This window comes from Rattus norvegicus, chromosome 10, assembly GCF_036323735.1.
Source record: "Rattus norvegicus strain BN/NHsdMcwi chromosome 10, GRCr8, whole genome shotgun sequence".
In the NCBI taxonomy this organism is placed as follows: Eukaryota; Metazoa; Chordata; class Mammalia; order Rodentia; family Muridae; genus Rattus; species Rattus norvegicus.
The window spans coordinates 90045995-90069122 of record NC_086028.1 but is presented as its reverse complement, the minus strand read 5'-3'; the positions used below and the strand labels follow the sequence as shown (position 1 = coordinate 90069122).

At 48.8% G+C, this 23128-nt stretch overlaps 1 protein-coding gene across 2 annotated transcripts in view; it reads right to left on the bottom strand.

The window, feature by feature from the left end:
* Nucleotides 1-1335: 1335 nt before the first annotated feature.
* The window catches only part of Itgb3 (integrin subunit beta 3), a 57861-nt gene continuing 36068 nt past the window's right edge, over nt 1336-23128 (bottom strand). Inside the window, exons 10-15 of one of the 2 annotated variants that reach the window (XM_063268800.1) lie at nt 21885-22314; nt 13192-13414; nt 11880-11980; nt 9545-9664; nt 6452-6618; nt 1336-4590 (exon numbers count right to left, since the gene is read on the bottom strand). In XM_063268800.1, the coding sequence (XP_063124870.1) occupies nt 4525-4590; nt 6452-6618; nt 9545-9664; nt 11880-11980; nt 13192-13414; nt 21885-22314 (1107 nt within the window). In that variant the 3' untranslated portion in view covers nt 1336-4524. The remainder of the gene's footprint in view (nt 4591-6451; nt 6619-9544; nt 9665-11879; nt 11981-13191; nt 13415-21884; nt 22315-23128) is intronic. The other variant, NM_153720.2, reaches the window with a different exon arrangement.

Here is a 23128-nt window from a genome sequence, read left to right as displayed (position 1 = left end):
TCTACATGCATTATTCAATCCTTGCATGACATATAACAACATTTTGTATATATGACAGTGGTCTCGTGAGATTGTAAGAGAGTTGAATTTTCACATCGCTAAGTGCTATCTTGGCTATCATAAACTCCTCATTGACACGTAAATGAACCTGTTGCTGCCAACGTAGAGCACATTCAGCTGTGCACTTGATACAGAATACTTGGCACTAGCTGCTACTGCTTGAATATTCACCATGCTGTGCTCCAAACATTATTTTAGTGTGTACTTTCAAGGTATGTCCTGTTCCCTGACACCAGCCTCGGGCATCTTTGGTTTACCACGTTGGGACTGTATCCAGAGGCCTTGTGATGTGACTTGCTTACACTCCCCAGGTTTGTGTGTCCACACTCCCACAGTACCAGAACGACTCGACATCTCTCAGGATGTGCGACTGTGGTTCTGAGACAAGACTTGTAAGTTTTCATTTCTTTGTGTGTATGTGCATGTGCATGTGTTTCTGACTGTGTCTGTGTGTACATACATGTGTGTGCAAATGCCCATGGAGACCTGAAAGGGATCCCCTACAGCTGGACTTACAGGTAGTTGGGAACTAAACTCAGTCCTCTGAAAGTGCAGAAAGCACTCGTAAGCACTGAGCCATCTCTCCAGCCTCTTAACTGCATTTAAAAAAAAAAAAAAAACTTTCTAGGTGCTACTAGAGTTGGCCACTAGCTATTTTAAGTAGAAGTTAGGAACGTAACTGGTCCTGCAGATGACTTGTCATTAAGCCTTTACTCATTTATGATTCCCATAGGCAAAACCTAGACTACATTGACAACATGCTCTGCTTCATTTTCTTTTTTTTTTTTTTTTTTTTCGGAGCTGGGGACCGAACCCAGGGCCTTGTGCTCGCTAGGCAAGCACTCTACCGCTGAACTAAATCCCCAACACCCATTTTCTTTTTTTTTAAGATTTATTTATTTTATGTATATGAGCACACTGTAGCTGTCTTCAGACACACCAGAAGAGGGCATCAGATCCCATTACAGATGGTGTGAGCCACCATGTGGTTGCTGGGAATTGAACTCAGGACCTCGGGAAGAGCAGTCAGTGCTCTTAACCACTAAGTCATCTCTCTAGCTCTGCTTCATTTTCAAAGATCCTAAATGACCCCCAATTTAAAAAAAGAAAAACGTAGAAAGTAACCTGGACTCTGACCTTAGCTCCAGCTCCCACAGCAGGCACCATGTTTGCATGTTTTTGCTACAAAGTAGCCCCTTTTGAAGTAGTGACACTCTTTGCACCCAGAGAAAACAGAAATAACAACACAGGAAGCTCCGGGTAGCCTTTGGCCAGTTCTTTTGGAAAGCACATTTAATTCCATTACACAAGTCAAAGGAGGTGGTGAGGGTGTCAGGAAGGCACTTAAGTCATTTCAACCAGAAATGAACAAAGAGAAATATCCCAATGCTGTGGGCCGCTTCAGAATATCTCTGAGGTAAAGAACTAGCTCGAGGCAACAACCTGCCAGGCATGTGCTGTTTGTTCCTACCGTCCTCGGACACTGAGACCGGACTGAAACTGCCTGTAAGAGAATGGGTGCAATCCCTCTGTGCTGCGTACTCAATGCCAGAGCAGTTCTAGAGGTCCCCCCTCAGGACACCCGAGAACAGCTACAGACGTGTGCTGACCAACACTGCCGCCCAAGCACCACACGCCTCATCCAGCAACAGACAAGATTCCTTCTCACCTCTTCACCTTTTAATATATTTTCTTCCTCCCCTGCTCGTTTCCTCATCTAAACTGTCCTCCTAAAGGAAAATCCACTCTCACAGACGCTGCCTCAGTAGCTAAAGGTTGGATCTGGGACCATCTTCCCCCACCCCTCTATTGTATTCCCATCACCTCAGCCAAGAGTAACCCAAGGGCAAGACAGGACAGTCACTGGCTTATCCCTGTCCTGAAGGCCGCTCTCCACACCAACATCGGGATCAGCTGCTCCTTACTGACGACCCTCCTGAGTATGCAGAAGCAAATGTATGCAGAGTGAGCAAGAAAGAACGAATTGGACAAAAACTAAGTGCTTCATCGGATGTACCCACTAACAAAAGATGAAGGGAGTCCGAGAAGGAAGGCGACTCGCTGAGACAAGTTATAAGAATACCATCCACTCTCGGGAAAGTCAAGGCATTCACTCTCCAAACTGAAAGACAAACACTGGCAAGGGCACCCCCCCACCAACACACACACACACACACACACACACACACACACACACACACACGTACACACGTACACACACACGTACACATATGTGCACACATGCATGCATACATGTGCACACTTGGACACACATGCATACATGTTCACACATGAACGCACACATATACACACACGCACACACGTTTTCAGTGCTGGGAATCAAACCCAAGACATCCTATAAACGCTTGTTCCACTACTGAGCAATATTCCAGTCCCCTTATACACAAAATCGTGGCCACAAATTTGGTGCCATATCTAATCTCAGCATCTTAGGGTGTTGATACTAAAGCTGGGAATGCAGGTCAGTTGGTAATGTTCTTACCTAGCATGTGTAACGTCCTGGGTTCTATTCCCAGCACTGCATAAAACAGGCATGATAGCGCATGCCTGTAATTGTAGCACCAGAGAGGAGGGGGCAAAGAGGATCAGAAGTTCAAGTCATCCTTGGCTACACTGCAAGTCAAGGCCATCCTGGGCTCCGTGAGACCCCATCTTTTCAAAAGAACATTGACACTTGAAATAAGACCTTCCAAGTTACCTCGGTCCAAAAGAAAAACGAACTCCAGAGAAAATGAAGCCGCTTAACGTTACAATGTTTCCACAGCAACCCCAAGTTTCCACAGCGACCCGAGGCCAGAACTCAGGTTTCTGATCAAGATGCTGTTTACAGGCCTCTTTTCTTTGGGTGGTGAGCACTGGTTTTTAATGTTAGATCTGAGTCAATGTTGACAAAGCAAATCACTCTTGCTGGGACAACAGAACATCCGGTCTGTCGTCCTCAAGGAAGGTCCAATGCGCCCACATACCCACCCTCACAAGCCGCCAGGAAGAAGAAGCCCCTTACAGACCCAGCAACTGGCTGGCAAGTTACTAAGAATAATGGCACGTGGACCTGCCTGTACCCCCACGCAGTCTGTGTGGGGTTTTCTTTTTTTTTTTAATGCTCCTCTTTGTTATCATACAAAATTACAAATATAACTGTGAGCGTGTTTATATACATGCTCCTTTAGAGTGATGGACCTCATCATAGTGTTGGGTGACCCTATAGGGAACAAAATAAAATTGTACTTTCGGCCTCCCAGATTAAAGGCTGAGATAAAATGAGGTTGTCCAGCCCATAGGAGAACAGGCCACACACACAGCTCTGACTGGCCTTTCAACTCCTCCCTGACACTCTGCTCAACAGACTCGTGGGAATGACTCCTTCACAAGACACCGAAGAGGTAGATAAACACAATCACCCCCGTGGATGGGTGCAGGAAGCACACAGAGGCATAGGATGAGGTGTGTGGAGGTGCCTGGAAGGATGAGCAGAAGGCCTGGAGAGTGGGATGGACCTCCAGCTCTTACCACAGCACTCTCCCCTGAGGGAAAGCATCTGACCATGAGAGAGATCCTCAGCTCATAGCAAAAGCCCGTGGCCATGAGAGTGTAGAAGCAGGAGGTAAGAGATGGTGGTGAAGCAACAATGACACTTGTACACAAATCTCCAGGGAAGAGCTACCAATGAGGCAATTCTGAATGGCTGTGATTATGAACTTGGAGATGCTGGCACACGCCCCAGGCCATGCATGACCCCTGAGTGGCCTTGCCATCCTCACGCTCAATGGGCCAAAGAGCCAGGTGACAAGGACTTTCCTTATGAGAGAACCATAGCAGGACTGAGGTGTTGGCAAAAGACACGGGCAACTCTTGAGGACTCGGGGTTCTCCCCTAACTCCACTGTCAGCCTGAAGAAAGGGGAACCGGGTAGAGGCACAGATGATACAACTGAGCTTCAACGCCAAGCACTTTCTACCATAGCTGTTGACAGTCAGATCCAAGAACCAGAAACTTACAAAGTCCATAAAGAACCAAGACTTGGCATCACTTCCTCTGGAATGGTGGGGGTTGGGGGACCTCAGCCCTGCCCTTCTTTTCTGGGGGTGGAGAATGGGCTGACAAGGGAAGCTGGCTTCTCAGAGGTGACAAGCACCTGCCTGGCATCTTGAGTCCCCTCAAGCTAAGCAGGAAGAATCCTGTGGGGAGGGATCCTGAGGACAAAGGCTGTGGGGCTCTGCCTGAGACACATTGCAAGTTTTAAATTACACAGTTCCCCACACTCAACACATACACATGTACACACAGAGATACATCCCCACTGACTGACATTCTTCCAGCCCGTCCCAACCCACACCCCAAATCCCAAACACACATTTAAAAAAAGTCCTCTGTAAACACAATGGCAGAGACTCCCACAGCTCTGGCATCATCTGACGATGGTCTAAGAATGACCTCTTCTCATTAAGTCCCCCGGTAGGTGATATTGGTGAAGGTGGAGGTGGCCTCTTTATACAATGGGTTGTTTGCCTGCAGAGGGAACAGAGGAGAATCCATGGTCAGCTCCATACACTTTCTTACCCCAAACAGTTAAACATCATCTGAGAATATTATCCCGGACATCCTTCTTCAGAGTGAACTGTCAGAACCCAGCTACCGCTTGCACTTACACATCTACTCTTAGGATGGGAACAGATAGGAAAGAAGGAGAGGAGAGAGATGGTGTGTTACTGCTGTTTCTAAAGGTTTTTAATTCAGCCCATCACTTCGAGGGGGAGGACATTTTGGCAGTCCCAGAGTAGCGTGCCATTTTGCCCTGTCTCTCCCATTTCCTCTGCTGTCCCTACTTTTTCTTTCCCTTCATCAAGGGGGCAGTGCCAAGTGACATGAGCCAGAAGGGGAAATGGAGTAGGTGGCGTCAGAACACAGAGCCCAGCTTTTGCCGAAATAATTCTTGTCTTTATCTCATCCCCTGAACCAGTTGCTACACACAGACCTGCTGTGTGCCTTCACCAGGTTTCTCAAACCGCTTCCTAACAGAAAGTAATGGATCCTCCTTAATGGTCGTCAAGAAATCTAGAACATTCCCTCCATGTCAAGAAATTTAGAAAAGTCCCTCAGAGGCTCGAGTGCTGTACATCAGCATTGTCAACCTGGGCGCTGTGATCCCAGTGGAGTCATATCTCAGGTATCCTGCCTATTAGTTATTTACATTATGATTTATGAATAATTACATAATTGCAGTTATGAAGTAGTGGTAAAATAGTTTTATGGTTGGGAGCACCGTAGCATGAGGAACTGTATTAAAGGGTTACAGCATTAGGAAGGTTGAAAACCACTGAGCTACAGGGTCCTAACAGAAACATCTCTGTTTCTTGGGTTCAGTGGATACAAAGTCTGCCAGAAACAAAGTTTCAGACTAACCCTGGTCCTAATTGGAGAGTTACCTGGTCACTTGGTGGGTCCAGGAAAAATAAAATGAACAGGAAGAGAATAGACTAAAATTAAATAGACAAATGGTTCTCAAAAGAACGCTGGTCCATGGGCTGTCAAGCTGGCAGAGTCGGGGAAAGGCAGCTGCTGCCAGGCGTGACGCAGCCGAGTCTGATCCTCAGAACCCACATGGGAGGTGGGCGAGAACTGACTCCTGCAGGCTGTCCCCTGACCTCTGAAAACATGCCGTGGCCTAAGCACACATGCGTTGGGGTTCTTGTTGTTTAGACGCTCGCTTGATTGGATAATATCGGGTTAAACTGCATTCTGGGGTGTCCGGTGGAGCCAGGTTTGGAAGCCACCACCTCTCATTTGCAGGGAATGAGAAAAGGGAGGTAAACGGATGCAAGGCCACTACATGTAAGAGGTTGATCCCCAAAGTAATTCCTATATTTCCTCATCCCTCTCTTTGTCAGGCAGGCTACTTTGCTTCTCTGCCCTCGGTTTCCTTAACTATAGAATGGGAAGGATAAGGGCTGTTACAGAGATAAAGTGTCAGAAGAATTTGGAATAGTTCCACAGAGCCCTCAGAAGATGCTAGCTACTATGTCACTTTCCAATCATGTTTAAACTTCGGGCTTCGTTGCTACAGCACGGTGTGTTATATGTCCCTCATACAGATTTATCTTGTCCCCTACTGGACAGTTATTCTCCCTTTGACACAATATCCTATGTGCATGCAGCGATCCTGACATGTGGTTGCTGTAACGTAGAGGACTAGGAGGTCTCGTGACTCAGACGGACAAAAGAACAGTCAGAACATTTCCGAGTTTCCAGAGCAGAAGGGTAACTGGGGAACAACTGTTGAGGCTGAACCACCACTGAGGATCTCCTGCCTCAATCTTGGGTTCTTGAACCAAAGACTCAGAAGAACGCAAAGCACATCACAGCCACTCACTGTGTCCCATTTGGCTCTGGCTCGTTCTTCCTCAAATTTAGCAAATTCCTTCCGGTCATGAATGGTGATGAGTAGCTTCCAGATGAGCAGAGTAGCAAGGCCAATGAGCAGAATCGCCCCCATCACTGACAGCAGGACCACCAGGATATCAGGACCCTTAGGACACTCTGGGAGACAGAGACGGAGAGGGCAGGAGTCACCGGAAATGTCCAGGAATGAGATCGTTAACAAAGGGATACGGGACTGGAGATGGGACCCTCAAGAACAGGTTCACCACTTTTTAAAGGCATAATCTTTAGGATGGCAATAATCTGTCCTAGGTGGTCCAAATCGGGGTTCTCGGGCTGAACCTAACCCATGTGGTGTGGCTTCACCCAAGCATACATTTTAAAATTTAGCGGAGGGATGGCTCCAAAGCTAAGAGCTTACGTTGCTATTGCCCCCGCATGGTGGCTCAGACCCATCTATAGCCCCAGATCACCTGACACCCTCTTCTAACCTCCACCGGCACCCAGTCATGCATATGCTATGCACACATACTGGGAGGCAAGTTGCTCACACGCATGAATCTCAAAAACAAAATATTTTAAAGAAAACATTGATTTGGGGAGTAACTAAGCCTGGTGGAAAAACCCTTGCTATTTTCCATGAAGCCTTGGGCTCTATCCCTAGCATTACAAACACAGACACAGACACAGACACAGACACAGACACAGGCACACACACACACACACACACACACACACACACACCCCTACACCTGCTAATCCTGGAACTCACATTCCTGTAGAGCGGCCACCAACTAGCCGTGGGAGTTTTCTGCTTATCAGAGTCCTCTCCCCGGTCTCCCCTAAACACAGACACATGTGACTTGTCCTTGGGTCTCTGCCACTGGGCATTCAGGAGCCAAGACTGTCTGGCTTTGAATACTGGTTCTAATGCTTACACTGCTTATCTGACCTTCAATAAACTAACTTTTTTGGGGCGTCAGTCTCCTGCTTCTCCATCTTTAACAAGGGAACGAGTCTTCACAATCAGAAGCATGTGGTGAGGAGCGACTATACTAAATAGATGTAAAGGACTCAGAACACTGGCTGGCATAAAGTTAACTCTTCCATAAACACCAGCTACCATCGTCACTGGCGGCGTCTCCTACCTCGCTCTGTTGTTTATCATCCCGTCAGTAAGTGTGTCTCTTGCCCTGGCTCAGGTGTGTACATCCCTGAGAGCTGTAAACTCAGCAGCCCTTCTCGGCCCTTGGAGACCAGGAAGCCTGCCAGCCAGGATAATTCAGCAATCTAAAATCTTAACCCTACTGGAAACTGACTTCTTTGCTCTGCCCAGCCAATAACCAAAGCAGAGAGAAGCTGTGAATCTTACCCATGGGTCAGCTGATTCTATTCCATAGAGCTCAACTCCCCATAAACCTCGGGTATCTAACAGGTGACCTCATACTGGCGATCTCCGGCGTTAGGACACCAGGTGTTTGAACGTATGGGTGTTGATGAGTCTGGAGAGGAAGTCCCACCCACTTTCCACTCCGTCTCCCACCTTCTCTAAACAGACACCCTAGGCTCACCGCATGCTATACAAAAACAACCGCTACCACAAACCGCTACCGCTCTGGCCACTGCCCAACCCACCAAATTACAACCTATCCATAATGAAGGGGCTCCTGCGGGGAGCTTGTGAGGCTCCAGTGTCCAAATTACCAGGAGCAAAGGGCCCCAGTTCTTCTGGGAAGAACGACTGTGAATTCTTTGAAAGCTTGGGATAAGACTGACCCTCAAACCTCACAGTGAACTTTTTTACATAGTGGTCTGGGTGACACAGGTGGAATCCTAGAGGAAAACAGTCTGTCACCACCAGGAGTGGGAAGCAGGAGACCAGAGACAGGTACCTCTAAGGGTCCCTCGTAACCAGTGGGTGACCCAAGGCCACACAAGCCTTGGAAGTGTGGGCAGATGCAGTAAACAAAAGTATAGGAAGTCCAGATCGATCTGACTTCCGATAAACAAGTTACTATTTTAGTGTGTGTGTACTAACTATTGCACAGAGCATGCCGTGTTATTTCTGGCAGCCCTAGCCGAGAATGAAGAGAGCCCGGTTCAGAGGCCCATTCCATGTGGCTGAATCCATTTGGAAATATTCTTTACTGCCCTGCGGTGACTCAGCCCTCCAAAGAAAACATCTGCAAGGCCGTGAGGTGGTGGTGAGAAAGAGAATAATCTCTTCCAAAGCTTCAGGACCCCAGCTACCTATGCTGCTCCAAGCTAGAGTCCCTGGAAATCATGGGGATTGGGTAAAAAGAGAAGCAGAGCCAGGAGGTAGGAGAGGTCCCGGCTGAGGGTCTGACTGCGACCTCGTGCAGGAGGCCCCAGGTTCAACTTCCAGCACCACGAAGCCTAAGGGCACCTGTAGGACCCTTGACCCGGGGATCCCATTTCCTAGTGTGAATACAAGAGGCTGGACTCGCCGAGAACATAAAAAGTGACCATATCGCGCCCCCCGGGGTTGTCTGGCCATCTCAGATGACTGTCACCTTTGCTCCCAGTCTCAAAATCCTAAGCCAAAAGATTTGGGTTAGTGAGCCAACAGGAACACCAGTGACGGCAGAGCCAACAGCAAAGACCTAACGCCCTTCTGAGACACAAAGGGCTGAGAGCGCAAGCTGGGGCACGGGTGAGTAGGAAGCAGAGGTAAAAACCATAACGTGTGTGTTCCTTCACAGACATCCACACACATCTTTGCCCTTCCCACAACAGCTTTCTCTGAACCCTCTAAGCAAAATGAAGATGATACCCTCTCTATTCTTCAGCCCATATTTAAAGGTCGAGGGTTGTGCTAGATGTGACCACCTGATCTTGGTACTGGGGACCAAGCTCAGGGCCTCTGTAAGAGCAGCAAGTGCTCTTACCCGTGTACACCATCTCTCCAGCCCCAGTGAGGCACCTTCCTGCTAGTACTCAATGATATACACCCCCTTACCCCTTTGGCCTGCTTTGTTTGAAAGGATTACAAGGAGAAATTACTGCCTAGCAAGGTGGTCTCTTTCTCTCTAAGGGGAGGGACGGGGCCTCAGGGCTCACATACCAGGCTCTTCTACCACATACAGGACAGCCCTTCCACTGGAGTCTTCATAGTACTGGAATCTGACGACACAGTCGTCCTCATTCTTGTAGGTACAGTTCACCGCGTTTTTGCCAGTATCCGCTGACATGGGGAAGGGAGGATATGGAGAATGAGAAACAAAGCAAATCCCAGAAGGTAAGAGTTTTTCCCAAACCCAGCCATAGGACATCTAGAAAGCGTATGATTGGAAACTGCCTGACGTTAGGCTAGACGCCTAGGTTGGAGATCACGCTCAGCCATCAGTGATGACGTGCCGCCCCCCCCCCCCCCCCCGCCATGGGCCCTTTTTGGTTTACTTCTTCTTCCGATCAGGGTGTGCTATTAGAGCACCGTACATTCTGACTCAAAGCCTGTCTCTACCGCCTACCGGCGCTGGCACCTACCTATCTGCCCTGACCATCTTCATCTATGAATGAAAGACAATGTCCCCACCCTACATGAGATTTAAACAGCATAAAAAAGCTGCTGACGCACTGTGGGTGTCCCCTTCCCCCTCTTTCCTTCGTCTGCTTCCCCGGTGCTCCTCAGGTGGTCTGTGCAACCTTCCAGGCCTCTCGCTTCTCTTCCTGTCCCAGTGTGTCTCTCCACCGACATCCCCCACCCCACCCCTGTCTCTGACTCCCATCATGCTCTGTAGATTTCAGTCTCCCCCGCCCCTTCTGAAACCGGCTAGTCATGGCGAGACACTGTGGGTTAGTTACTCTCCACTGCGTGTACCTTGCCGTACACCGATGGCTGCAGACAGGTAAAACTGACAAGGGCCATGTTAGGAAATGAATGAGCGAGCAGAGAAGGGAAAAAGAGGGAGGTAGACAGCTACTCTGTTAGCAACTGTCTGTTTTATGTCGTTTAATTCTCCCCATTAGGTGGGGCCATTGGTTCTCTTTCATAGATGAAGAAAAGCAGACTCAGTAAAGTCAGATAAACCCCCACCCCACCCCCGCTGATCACAGCAAGCCTGGTCTCTCAAGGAAAAAACACTTCTTCGAATTCAAGCCCCAACCGCCCACCTCACTGTGGCCCACTTCTGCTATCAAAGGTCTAGAGATCTGATTCTTCTATGACTCCCCTACCGGAAGCGAACTGTCTTCCTGTGGCTCTCACAGGAAGAGGCATTCCCCTCTGCACAGGCAATTGCTATCTGTGCAGAGATTGGTATCTCCCAGGCCCCACCCAGTGCCTCTCAACTCAGACAACGTATCTGATATACCAAAGGCAGCCGAGATTGTCTTTAAAGGACAGCACTGAGTACAGACCAGAGTAACGGTAAAGAAGATACTTGATCCCCCTGTTTATACGTTGGTCTTATTTTAGGGGGAGGAGAGGTGCAGGGGGCAGGGGGTGAGGTCTAAACAATCAAAAGAGCTGTAGGAGAGCAGTCATGACCATGCATCCAGAAGGCTGAAGGTTTCCCTCCAAACCAACAAGCTATAAGCAAAAGCCTAGGCATCACTTAGCACTGTTTCTAGATTCTGTTTTTTATTTTATGTATGTGAGTATTTTGTCTGCATAAGTATGTCTGTGCACCATATGTGTACAGTACCCATACAGGCCAGAAGAGGGCACTAGATCCTCCAGAACCAGAGTTAGAGATGGTTGCTAACCACCACTTGGGTGCTGGGAACTGAAACCCATGCCCCTCTGCAAGAGAAGCCCAGGCTGTAAACCACGAAGCCACCTCTCCGGCCTCTTAACACATTTTTAAAATAGTGTTTTGGGGGTTTTTGTTTGTTTGTTTGTTTGTTTTTTGTTTTTTGTTTTTTGTTTTTTGTTTTTTGTTTTTTTTGAGAAAGGGTCTTGCCCTGTAGCTGGGGCTGGCCTAGGATACTCGAGCCTGTAGCCCAAGGTGGCTTCAAAGTGAAGATCCACCATCTTCAGACTCCTGAGTGACAGGGTGACAGGTGTGTGCCATCGGGCCCAGTGTTGCTTACTCGCCTCCTAAGCTAGGGACAGCAGCTACTACACCTTGGTTCCTTCATCTATAAAATCTAGTGTGCTACCTTCCCCTCCTTTAAGGGTAAATTAAGAATTATCTGACTTGCACACCCTTGCACGAGTTCTCGCTGAGCCTGGGGCTCCAGTTAGTAGGAGGTGTGAGCTACAGAAGTCATTTGCAAGGACGAAGGTGGCTCTCCGGAAGCCAGCCTTCATGTGCCCACTGCACATCAGGCCTGCACGGCATTTCTTGAGGTAGCAACTACTCTTCCACCTTGGAAAGGCAGCTGGTGGGTTTTGGGGGGGAAACGGGACTGTGACCAGCCGGGGTTTATGACACTCCTAGACCTGCTGCACTCACTCAGTTCTTTCACCAGCTCGATGTCATCTCGGCAGAAACGGTTGCAGTTGTTTTCTTCATGTAGCTTTCCCCGGTTGAACTTCTTACACTCCACACAGTCCCTAGGGGAGAGAGAACACAGTGAGGGAGGGACAGCCCAACGTATGCCACGTACCCAGAAGGCATCATGGAGCTCAGGAATGAAGAGGCCCTCCTCACCCACAGACAGGACCTGGCCAGCCAACCCTGGGTCTGAGACAGTCTCTCTACAGAGCCTAACCTGGTCTTGAACTTTTGAATCCTGACTGCTGGGACTCTAGGATTGAATAGACTTCATTAAGCTTCTTCAGAGATGATGATGGTGATGATGATGATGGTGATGGTGAAGATGATGGTGATGGTGATGGTGAAGGTGATAGTGAAAGTGATGGTGATGGTGAAGGTGATGATGATGGTGAAGATGATGGTGATGTGAAGGTGAAGGTGATGATTGATGGTGAAGGTGAAGGTGAAGGTGAAGCTGATAGTAAAAGTGATAGTGAAGGTGAAGGTGATGATGGTGATGGTGATGGTGAAGGTGAAGGTGATAGTGAAAGTGATGGTGATGGTGAAGGTGAAGGTGATGGTGAAGGTGAAGGTGATGGTGAAGGTGATGGTGATGGTGAAGGTTTTGGTGAAGGTGAAGGTGATGGTGATAGTGATGGTGACTTCCCACCAATTCTCAGAGGTTTAAGGTCAGAGTTGGTCATGTGATTTGAGAGTCCACTGAAAAATTAAAATTCTGTTCAAACATACCTAAGAATTTCAAGACAGTGACCACAGAGCATTAGCCCAGCATGAGGCTCTTTCTTATAAGCACTGGGCCCTACCGCAGCTCAGAGTGCATGACTATGAACCTGGCAATGGCAGAGCCACAGACTTGTGCTGACTGATGCTTCCTCAATGTCCAAACGGGACAACTCTTTATTGACAAATGCCCATGTCACCTGAGGCCCACCATAGCTTTGGCCCCTTGCATCTCCCATAGAAACCAGAACACTGCCTTGGGAATTTAGGAGAATATCCTATCCGATCCCCCTCCCGATTCAGAGGGCTTCGTGATGGCACTCCGGACGAGGGCTTGCTCCGATTGCTTCTCTGCTCTGGTCCCTGCACAGCTGGTGTGACCTCCAACTTCCCCAAAGAAAAGTATTCATGGAAAAAAAGAAAAGCACCCATTTGGCAAACTGTTCCCTAAGACAGATCCCCCAAGAGTTCGGAGTTCTAGTCCAGGGCCCCTCTTCCTTCTTCCAGCCTCCCAGCTCTCTCTGCTCTCTCCGAGCTGTTCACTCACTTCTTAAATGAGCAGGCATCTGGGCAGGTGGGACACTTCTCACAGGTGTCTCCATAGGAGCCTGGCTGGACGCACACACAGCTGCCACACTCACAGTTGCCCCGGCCGCTGCACAGCAGCCCGTTGGTGGACATGCAGGTGTCGGTGCGTGTTGTGCAGTTGCAGTAGTAGCCAGTCCAGTCCGAGTCACACACGCAGTCCCCACAGTTGCACTGGCCATGGCCTACCAACAGAGCCGGGACAGCAGACCAGCTGGTGAGAAGCCCACCCCACGACCGCAGGCTACAAACCGTCCCCTGTTCTCCCAACCACACTGTGGTGAATTGGTTCTAACGCTATCTGTGGCCATTCCGCTCCCAAAATCGGACGGAAATCTGCACACCTGCCTGTAAGGCGCCGATTAGAGCCAGCTCCTTAGACCGGAGGACTGGCCCATAGCCTGTGCCCACGCAGAGCATTCAGGAACTTTGACAGAGTAGCATGGTGATGGGAAAGGGCTCCTCCAGCCCCTACATCTGTCTTCTTTTGACATGACATGACTGTCCCCTCCCCGGCATGACACGAAAGGCCAACCATCACTAATCTCTTCTCCCAGTTAAGTCAGATGCCACCAGGGGCTCTGAGTTGAACAAGTTAGCCCCTCTCACCAACCAAATAATGGACCAGCCACCACGGTCCATTACTGTGTTTCTCAAACCAGCTAATCGTCACCTTGCAAGGTAAGACGTGAGGCTCGGAGGGTGAAGGCATGAGATGGGAAGGTGTACCGGCATGAGATGGAAGAATGGTACAGCCTTGTACCCGGTGCCAGGAAGGGAAGGTGCATAGCATGCCCTGGGTATGCAGGTAGATAGCATAGGGTACCCAAGGGCCAGAGGGAAGGTGCTGGGAGCCTATGGAGTCAGCCAAAAGAGCCAATGAAACACCGGGAACGAATATAGCTTACCTTACAGCCTGCGGAGAGCCAACACCTCTAAATAAATCCCGAGAACGCCACAGAGAGTAGGCAGCGGGAAAGGAGAAAAGCCAGGTGAGGAGAGAGAGTGTGCAGAGGTAAACAGCAGCAGTCTGGTTAGCAGTAGCCTCACACAGCCCAAAAGCCTCCAACAAACTTCCGCTCATCGACTGTTCCAGCACCTACACCGTGATGCTGCAGAAACATTTGCCACGATTCATTTCTGAAGTCGTCAGCGTGGCTCGACAGCATCCAGCCTCGCCGATGCAACCTGTCTTTTTCTCACGTATCCCTCACCTGCCTGCGTTTTGATGGAGTCTATCATGTCATTTTGAGGAACTCTGTAGCCTTGGGCGGTGGGGTCTAACTAGATGAAGGATACAGTGGACATTTCCCTGACCAATTCCTGGCTTGCTCTCTCTGCTCCCAGCTGCTGATGCGAGCAGCTCTCTCTTCTCCCGAATACCCCTACTGTTATGCTATCCTGCCCTAAGCGTTTGGGACCAGGCAGGCATGGACTGAACCCTCTGAAACCGTGACCCAAAACAAATCTTTCCTCCTTCATTCCTCTCAGGTATTTTGTAACAGCGACAGAATAACTAACGCATCCTGTCACCCTATGTAGCTGAGAGCACAGTAGGGCAGCTTCGGGAAGCGTTTAGAGAAGAGACATATAGTCCTTTCTAAAACCAAGGAAGTGTGATATCCCCACTGACACCTGTGCCATCAGTACCCCAGCAGTGACAGTGATATGCATGGACGTTTGCTGAGCATTCTGAAGTGCCAAGTCCTACTCTGTGGCTGGTTATCCCCTCCTACAACCCCACAGTGTCAGAAAGGTTGTGTAACTCGACCCAAGGCCACTGGTTTTAAACAGCAGAGTCAGGGCTCAGCCTTCTGCAGTTTTGTGGTCTCCGGTAGTTTCTGTTCACATTGTTCTATCTAGACTTCCCTTTAACCCTACGATTGATCACCATCAAGTTCCGGTTCACCCTTAAGGCCCAACTCAAGTGTTCCTTCCTCTCACTCAAACTTCTTCTGGCCTCTTCAGGTCCACTGCCTTCTCAGGTGTTCCTCCCGGCACATTATGGCTGCCTCTGCCTTTACGCTATGGCCATTTGCTTGTTTATCTGTTTCTTTTTCTAAACTGAGCTTCTTGGTAGACGATAGGTTTACCACATTAGCTTTATCGTTAATGGGGATTTCCATGAAATCTTTTATGAAGTAAGGCACACAGTGAATGTTCCTTCAGTCACCCATTGTTGGCATTTAGTCTAGGCCCTGCCCCACAGTTACCTGGCAACAGCCAGGTGTGCCTGACTCACTATAAAAGGAGCTGCTCGCCCCCCTCCTCACTCTCTTGCCTTCTTGCTCTTGCTCTGTCCTCTTGTCCCTTCCCCCTCTCTCTCCCCATTCCCCACCCCTCCTCCATGTGCTCATAGCAGGCCTCTACTTCTCTACTTTCTCTCTCCCTCCCCCCACCGTCTCTCTCTCTCTCTGTCTGTCTCTCTCTCTGCCTGTCTCTCTCTCTCTGTCTCTGTCTCTCTCTCTCTCTGTCTCTCTCTGTCTCTGTCTCTCTCTCTCTCTCTCTCTCTCTCTCTCTCTGTCTATCTCTCTCCCCATTCCCCACCCCTCCTCCATGTGCTCATAGCAGGCCTCTACTTCTCTGCTCTCTCTCTCCCTCCCCCCCTCTGTCTCTCTCTCTCTGTGTGTGTGTCTCTCTCTCTGTGTCTCTCTGCCTGCCTCTCTCTCTCTCTGTCTCTCTCCTTCTCTCTCCCTGTCCCTCTCTCCCTCTCTCTCTTGGCCATTCTCTGTCTCTACTCCCTCAACTCCCCTCCCCATGCCCTGAATGAACTCTATTCTATACCATACTATCATGTGGCTGGTCCCTCAGGGGGAAAGGATACCTCAGCATGGGCCAGCAGAGGTACGCTGCTTCCCCCACACCTTACCGTACCTCCACCAAACATATTCCTCCTCTCCCCTTATCTTCTTATAAAACACAGCACCCATGCACTCAACACCCATTTACTGGACCACGTGCTAGACACTGGAGATTCAGCAGTGAGCGCTCCAGACAAGATCCGTGCTACAGGGAAGCCTGCAAACTCCTCGATCCGTGGGAAATACACATACAGACAGCAACTGTGCCCTGTGCTGTAGCATCACAGCATTGCGAAGAGCCAACAGCCGTACTGTGAGAGTTCCTTCACTTCCCGGAGTGCAGGAATGGGAGGGAGCCTGGCATGGGAGGGCAGGCTGCTTGAAGGCAGGTTTTACCTCACAATGCTGTATTGCTCTAGTATTCGCTTAACAGGAGTTTAAAAGTTGGCCACTAAACCCTAAAAAGAGTGGCCCATTCTCCGGAGCTCTGCATCAGGAAGAACTGGACAGATAATCAAAATATGACTGCTAATTAGAGGAAAGAAAGGGAGCAGATACTGATGTGAAACCACATCAGTAACTCCAAGAAGGGGACGGTGGTACAAGGCCACACTCTGACGATAACTAGATCACACCTCCTGCTCTCAATGAACCCACTATCTTTTGGACACTATGGGCCTCTACGCTCATGGCCCTGTACTGCTCTTTCATAAATACATCATACATAAATCTCAAACATGTAAATACAGCCCAGCTACGCACTCCCTTAGAAAGAAATATGTGTTTCTTAGAACAGATGGGCCAGTTGTAGGAGGCCCACAGCATATGCTAAAGAGACAAGGGCAGGAAGAGCACAAGGTCAAGGCCAGCCTAGGCTGTACATTAAGGCTGGAGAGATGACTCAGCAGTTAACACTGGTTGCTCTTCTAGAAGGCTAGAGTTGGTTGGAGTCCCTCAACCTACAGAGTGGCTAACAACTGTCAGGAACTCCAATCCTAGGCAGACGCAGTGCCCTCCTCTGGCCTCCTCAGGCACTGCATGCACATGGTGTACAGTCATACAGAGAGAGCCCCTGTACATAGAAAGGGACTGGAGAGATGGTTCAGTACTTAAGAGCACTAGCTGCTCTTCCAAAGACCCAGGTTCAATTCCCAGCACCAACATGGCAGCTCACGATTGTCTGTAACTCCAGCTCCAAGTGATTCCTCTCACACAGATATACATGTAGGCAAACACCAATGCCCATAATATAAAAATAAAGGAATCATTTTAGAAACATAAAAAACATCCAGGTAGTGGTGGCACATGCCTTTAATCCCAGCATTTGGGGGTGGGGGCAGAGGCACGTGAATTTCTGTGGCCAACCTGATTTACAGATCTAGTTCCAGGACAGTCAAGACTATACAAAGAAATCCTGCTTGAAAACCTTAATTAATTAATTAATTAGAAATCTGTTTTTTTTTAAGATGAGACCAGATTAAGTTGGGGCTGGCGGGAGAGCTGGGAACCAGAAATAATCTAAGTCTTTAAGCTGGGTTCTCTAGAAGCGTGTTATGGTTAGGATCTTCTTCACTGAGAAGGAAGGGAGAGAAGGAAGGGAAGCAGTAGCCAAAAGCCAGTAAGGGTCAGGAAATAGGTCAGTCAGTAAAGTGCTTGCCATAGTCAAGAAAATCTGAGTTCTATCCCCAGAACCCATTAAAAAAAAAAAAAAAGCCAGGTGTGCTGACATGTGTTTGTGAATCAAACGCCAGGAAGGTAGACAGGCAGGTGTCTAGGCTCAATCACAGACCAGGTTCAAACAAAAGACCCTGACTCCATAAGCAAGGTGGGCAATTCCTGAGGGATGGCAGAGTGGTCCTGTGATTTCCACACGTGGATATGTGCATGCGCATGCTAGTATATGCATGCATGGGCACACACACACACAAACACACATGCTCACACACACACACCTGCAGGTAGATGACCTAGGATAGAGACTCCTTGCAGCCTGAGACCATGTGAGTTTGGAAATATGAATAGCACCACAGAGCTGGGCCCACTCTGAGGAAGAGGAACTGCCCTTGCACAACCTTCCCTTCACTGGTCAACTTCTGAAGGCAAGGCTGAGCCTGTCAGCTCCAAAGAAAGGGCAGCTGTGAGCTCTAATCAGACAGTCCTGCCGAGCGGCAGCTGCGGGTGGGGATGCCAGACAGTAGGAGTTCTGCCCTGTCCACTATGCTTGTTTTCGGCCACGGTTCCTGGATGGAGAAAGGATGCCACAGAGGCCTGGCAGAACCCTTGCCCCACAGTGTTTCCTTTGTGAGGCAAAACAAAGTGATCTTTGACAACAAGATCTGCTGGGCCAGCCAGAGGGTGATGTTGAGAATGAAAGTGGGTAGCCAGAGCCAGCAGGCTGACCCCAAGCCCTGGCAGAGTCAGCCCTTAAAAGGAAACCACAGTATAGTAATGTCACAGTGTTGGTGCCTCTCCAGCCAAAGGGGGGGGGGGGAGGCTAGGCTGGGTTCATGGGAAAGCCAGAGGAGGGATCAAGAAATGAAGGAGTAGGAGAGGAGGAAGGGAACATGATTACTCTCCCTGCAAAGCCAAACTTCCAGACTGACTTAAGATTCCACTTCTTTCCTGTGAGAACCTGCCTTCCTTCAAGATCCATCAGACCTCATCTCTATGAAATGCCTAGTAGTCCCCCCATCCGCTAAGTCTCTCTCTGGGGACTGTTGGCAGACATCTCATTTCTGGGTTCTAGCAGACATGCTAATGTGACAGACACTTTGGTATATTAATAAACAGTAAAATCGTCTGCTGACACCTGTGCCTCCCACGTGGCTACAGCACAAGGCCTAGCCCACAGAGGAAGCCTATTTGTGTGCAGCAGACAGGAAAGAGTCTGGAAGGTGGGAGGACGAATGCAGTCTCCCTGCTGCCTGAGGTAGAGGGGGGGACAGGTTAGAGACACAAACAACCACAAAGACCTGAAGTGGGGAGGAGCAGACCAGGCAGCCACCTGCATGCTTAGAGGTCACAGACTAGGAAGGATCAGAGGCATGGCACTGCTGTCCCTTGATGCCCCAAGGCATACATCAAAGAGGGACACTGATGTGCTAGACATTCGCTCTGAAAGGTCAGGAATCACACACGACCCCTTGTTCACCAACAGTAACCAAATGTCAGCACAATGCCAAGCACTCCGTGAACCTGTGTCCCTAAGGGTGTGATAGCAGTGTCACAAGGACAAGATGTGATACTCAATGGGCACCAGATACCCTAGTGAGAAGCAATATAATGAGTGTAACATCCAAAGGACCCCCAGGGAAGAGGGGGTGGCTGGAATGAAGCATACAGGACCAGATATTTCCGAACCTCAGGAGGTGGGAATTCTCAGGGCTCTGTGGGATTGGTGGACAAAGAAAATGCACTCTTGCAGGGACCCCTCCCCAAGACCACACATTGGACCAATCATCTCTGAGGAGGTGAAGGGGCCCAGAGGCTCTTCTGTAGGCCTTTCCTAGACCATTAATAATTATTTAATGTTTTTATCCCTAATTTAATAGTGATATCGCTTTCCCCCAAGCCCTTTCTCAAAATGTGCTGGCATAACTGAAGTAGTCAGTGTTACAGGTCAGGAAAGGCATCGTTTTTATGTTGGTGGAGCATGTTTTTAAAAGACTATTTTTAAAATTCCCTGTATGGTGACCATGTGTACTTTGAGCGCAGGGACCGTAGAGGTCAGAGTCATTAGCGTCTCTAGGGCCAGAGTTGCAGGTGCTTGGGAGGTACCTGGAAACTAAGCTTAGGTCATCAGCAAGAATAGTACATGCTCTTAGTCACTGAGTAGTCTCTCCAGCCCCCTGGGGCCTGTTTATACAGGGCATATTTATCTTTATCTATATTTATTGAGCATTTTGGTGGTGTTGGTGGAGGTGGTGGTTGGGTATTGACGAGCTTCAAACTTACTATCCAGCTAAGGATGACCTTGACCTCCTAGTCATAGTCTACAGTGCTGGGATCGCAGGCATGGGCTACGCATGTGCCACATTGTGTGCCCGTTTTCATCACTAGGGGTCCTGATCTCTTGCCACTAATTTAGCTAATTTAATAATGATATAATGATTTCAAAATTATTTATTAATAATTATTTGATAATTTATCCCTAATTTAATAGTGATTAATAATTAATAATAATTTTATCCCTAAATTAATAGTGAGCACCTGAGTGCTCCACCGGTTAAACCCCAATGCAAATGCAGCCCTTGGGGTCTTAGACCACCACCAAAGACAGTTATTAGCCTCTGCTCAGTTGATCACAGTCCGTAAATCAGCTCCAGCCAGTGCAACCTGCAAATGCCTGCAGCCTGTCGGTCCCAAACGAGAGCCACAGTTCAGCCTAAACCTGCCTCCAGAGCCTAAGGAAATAACTCAGGCTGTCCACTCGCCCTTAGAGGATTCAGAGAAAGGCCATGCTGGCCAGGATTTTTACTCCTCTTTGCTGGGAAAGAACCCAAGAGTGGTGTCCGGGGCCAGTTTGAAGTTACCAATAGGCCTTAGGACTGAACTGAATTTCACAGTAAGGGCAACTCAGAACCCTTCAGGTTCGAAGGCTCAAAATTCCAGTCCTCAGGCTGAAGAGACAGCTTGTGTTGCAAGCATGAGGGGCTGAGTTAAGATCTCCAGCACCGGGTTGTAAAAAAATAAATAAATAAAAAAATAAAGCCAGGCTCAGTGGCTCCCATCTAGATGCTGTCATCTCAACACCTCGAAGCAGAAGCCATTGAATCTCTGGAGCTCACTGGCTAACCAGCCTAGCCAACTAGTGAACTCCAGGCTCAATGGAAGCCCCTATCTCAAAAAGTAGGGTAGAGAGTGATTGAAGAAGACACACGGGGTTGGGGATTTAGCTCAGTGGTAGAGCGCTTGCCTAGGAAGTGCAAGGCCCTGGGTTCGGTCCCCAGCTCCGAAAAAAAGAACCAAAAAAACAAAAAAAAAGAAGACACACAATGGCCACCTCTAGTCTGTATGCCCATATATACACATGTGCTTTCTCTCTCTCTCTCTCTCTCTCTCTCTCTCTCTCTCTCTCTCTCTCTCTCTCTCTTTCTCTCTCTCTCTCTCTTTTCATCTGCAGGTAGGAAGTCCCTATGGCCACACCACCCTGTGAAACTTTCTGCTGTGTCAAAATGGTCAATATCCGCCTGGCCACAGGTGGCTACTGACCAACTGAAAAGCTGAACTTAACATTTTCTATCTCAACTAGTTTAAATGGTCACATGTGGCTGGTGGCTACCATTTTGGACAGCACAGGGACAGAATACAAACAATAGCAGACAGATGATAAACAGGGGTAACATTTAACACAAGCATATCACCTTCCAAGGACTGTTCCAAGTGCCTTGCAGATGTACCCCTACTTTCTAAGTCTCAGGGGATAGAAAAATAAATTCAAGTAAAATTATCATTAACCTTACAGTGTATTCCAACATCATATATTTTCCATCTGTAAACAGGAGCGCTGAGCTACCATGACATTGATTAGTTTTGAGATGAGAAATATGTTGGTCCTTAAATTCCAAAGGACTGGGAACTTGCAACATCATCAGAGAAAGCAAAAGAAAGAAAAGCAAGATAACTACTTCCTCTTGATGTTTCTTGACTCCTGCCTACTCATTTTAGCTTCCCTCGGGGCCAATGAGCAAGGGGGAGAGGACTGTTTGCCTCCCTTGTCCATTTCTGTTTTTCTATTCAGTGAAATGAATCCTCAGTTCTGCCCGCCTTGCCAACCTCAAGCCTCCCACAGGTGTTCCCAAAGCACTATGGGTATGCGTGCCCGCATGGCTCTGGAGCATGCAGGTGTACTCACCAGAGCACATCTCCCCTTTGTAGCGGACACAGGAGAAGTCATCACACTCACAGTACTTGCCGGTGATCTTGCCAAAGTCACTGCTGTGGCAGACGCACTGGCCACAGAGGCACTCGCCCCGCTGGCTGCAGATGGGCTGGCCTTCCTTGGGGCTGCACTCTTCCTGCTGAGAGGGTCGATAGTCCTCCTCGGAGCACTCACACATGGAGCCCAGCCAGCCCTGATCACAGCGGCACACCCCACACTCAAAGGTTCCGTTACCATTGTTGCAGCGTGGGCTGAGAGGCTGGGCAAAGGCCTGGCAGTCACAGTCACAGTCGAAGGTCACCTGGACTGTAAGGCTGTCCTTAAAGCCCACAGGCTTAATAGTGAAAGATTGCTCCTTCTGCTGGGGGCAGCCACGCACCTTGGCCTCGATGCTGAAGCTCACCTGGACGGAAAGACGACATTCAGACCCAAGTGGATCTGGGTAACACCAGGCCCAGAAGAAATGCTATGCTGCAACCTTCCAAGGACAACAAAATTAGGTGTCAGATCCACCTGCCCAGGGGAGTTCCTCACCTTCATTCTATCAAACTACAGAGTAAACGCTACACTGGCACAGCAGTAATAATACCACTGGGGTACATCTCACTGGACAGTTAAAGACAAGCAATAGAAGAGAAATAAACCAGCTCAAGCAGGACAGAAGCTGTGATTTTGTGAGCATTTCGCTCTGGCCAACCACGCCGGCTGGAGTAATATTGTAACATAGTAACAGCAAGACACACAAAATGTTGCTTTGCATCACACCACGCCTACAGAGGTCAATGGTGAACAGAGATTACTATGTAGCATTTTATTGCAGGGCAGGTAGTATGGGGTGGGAACACGTGTGCTTATAAATTTATAGGGTACCGGAAGACCTATTTCTTTTCATTCCTCTCTCCCATCTACCAGTCCGTTAGGTAGAGTAGAGGAGAACCAGCAAAGAAAACCAGAGAAGCTGGAGAGATGGCTCAGAGGTTAAGAGCACCGGCGGTTCTTCCAGAGGACCCGGGTTACTATCCACACAGCCTATTGCAACCATCTGTAACTCCATTTCAAAGGAATCTGATACTTGATTCCAGCCTCCACAGGTACCAGGTACATGTGTGATACACAAATATACATGCAGGCAGAATAACTATACACATAAAATTAAAAAATAAGAAGAAAACTGTGGAGGGGATGGTGGTGCAAGATGAACGTTTAAACTCTTAAGT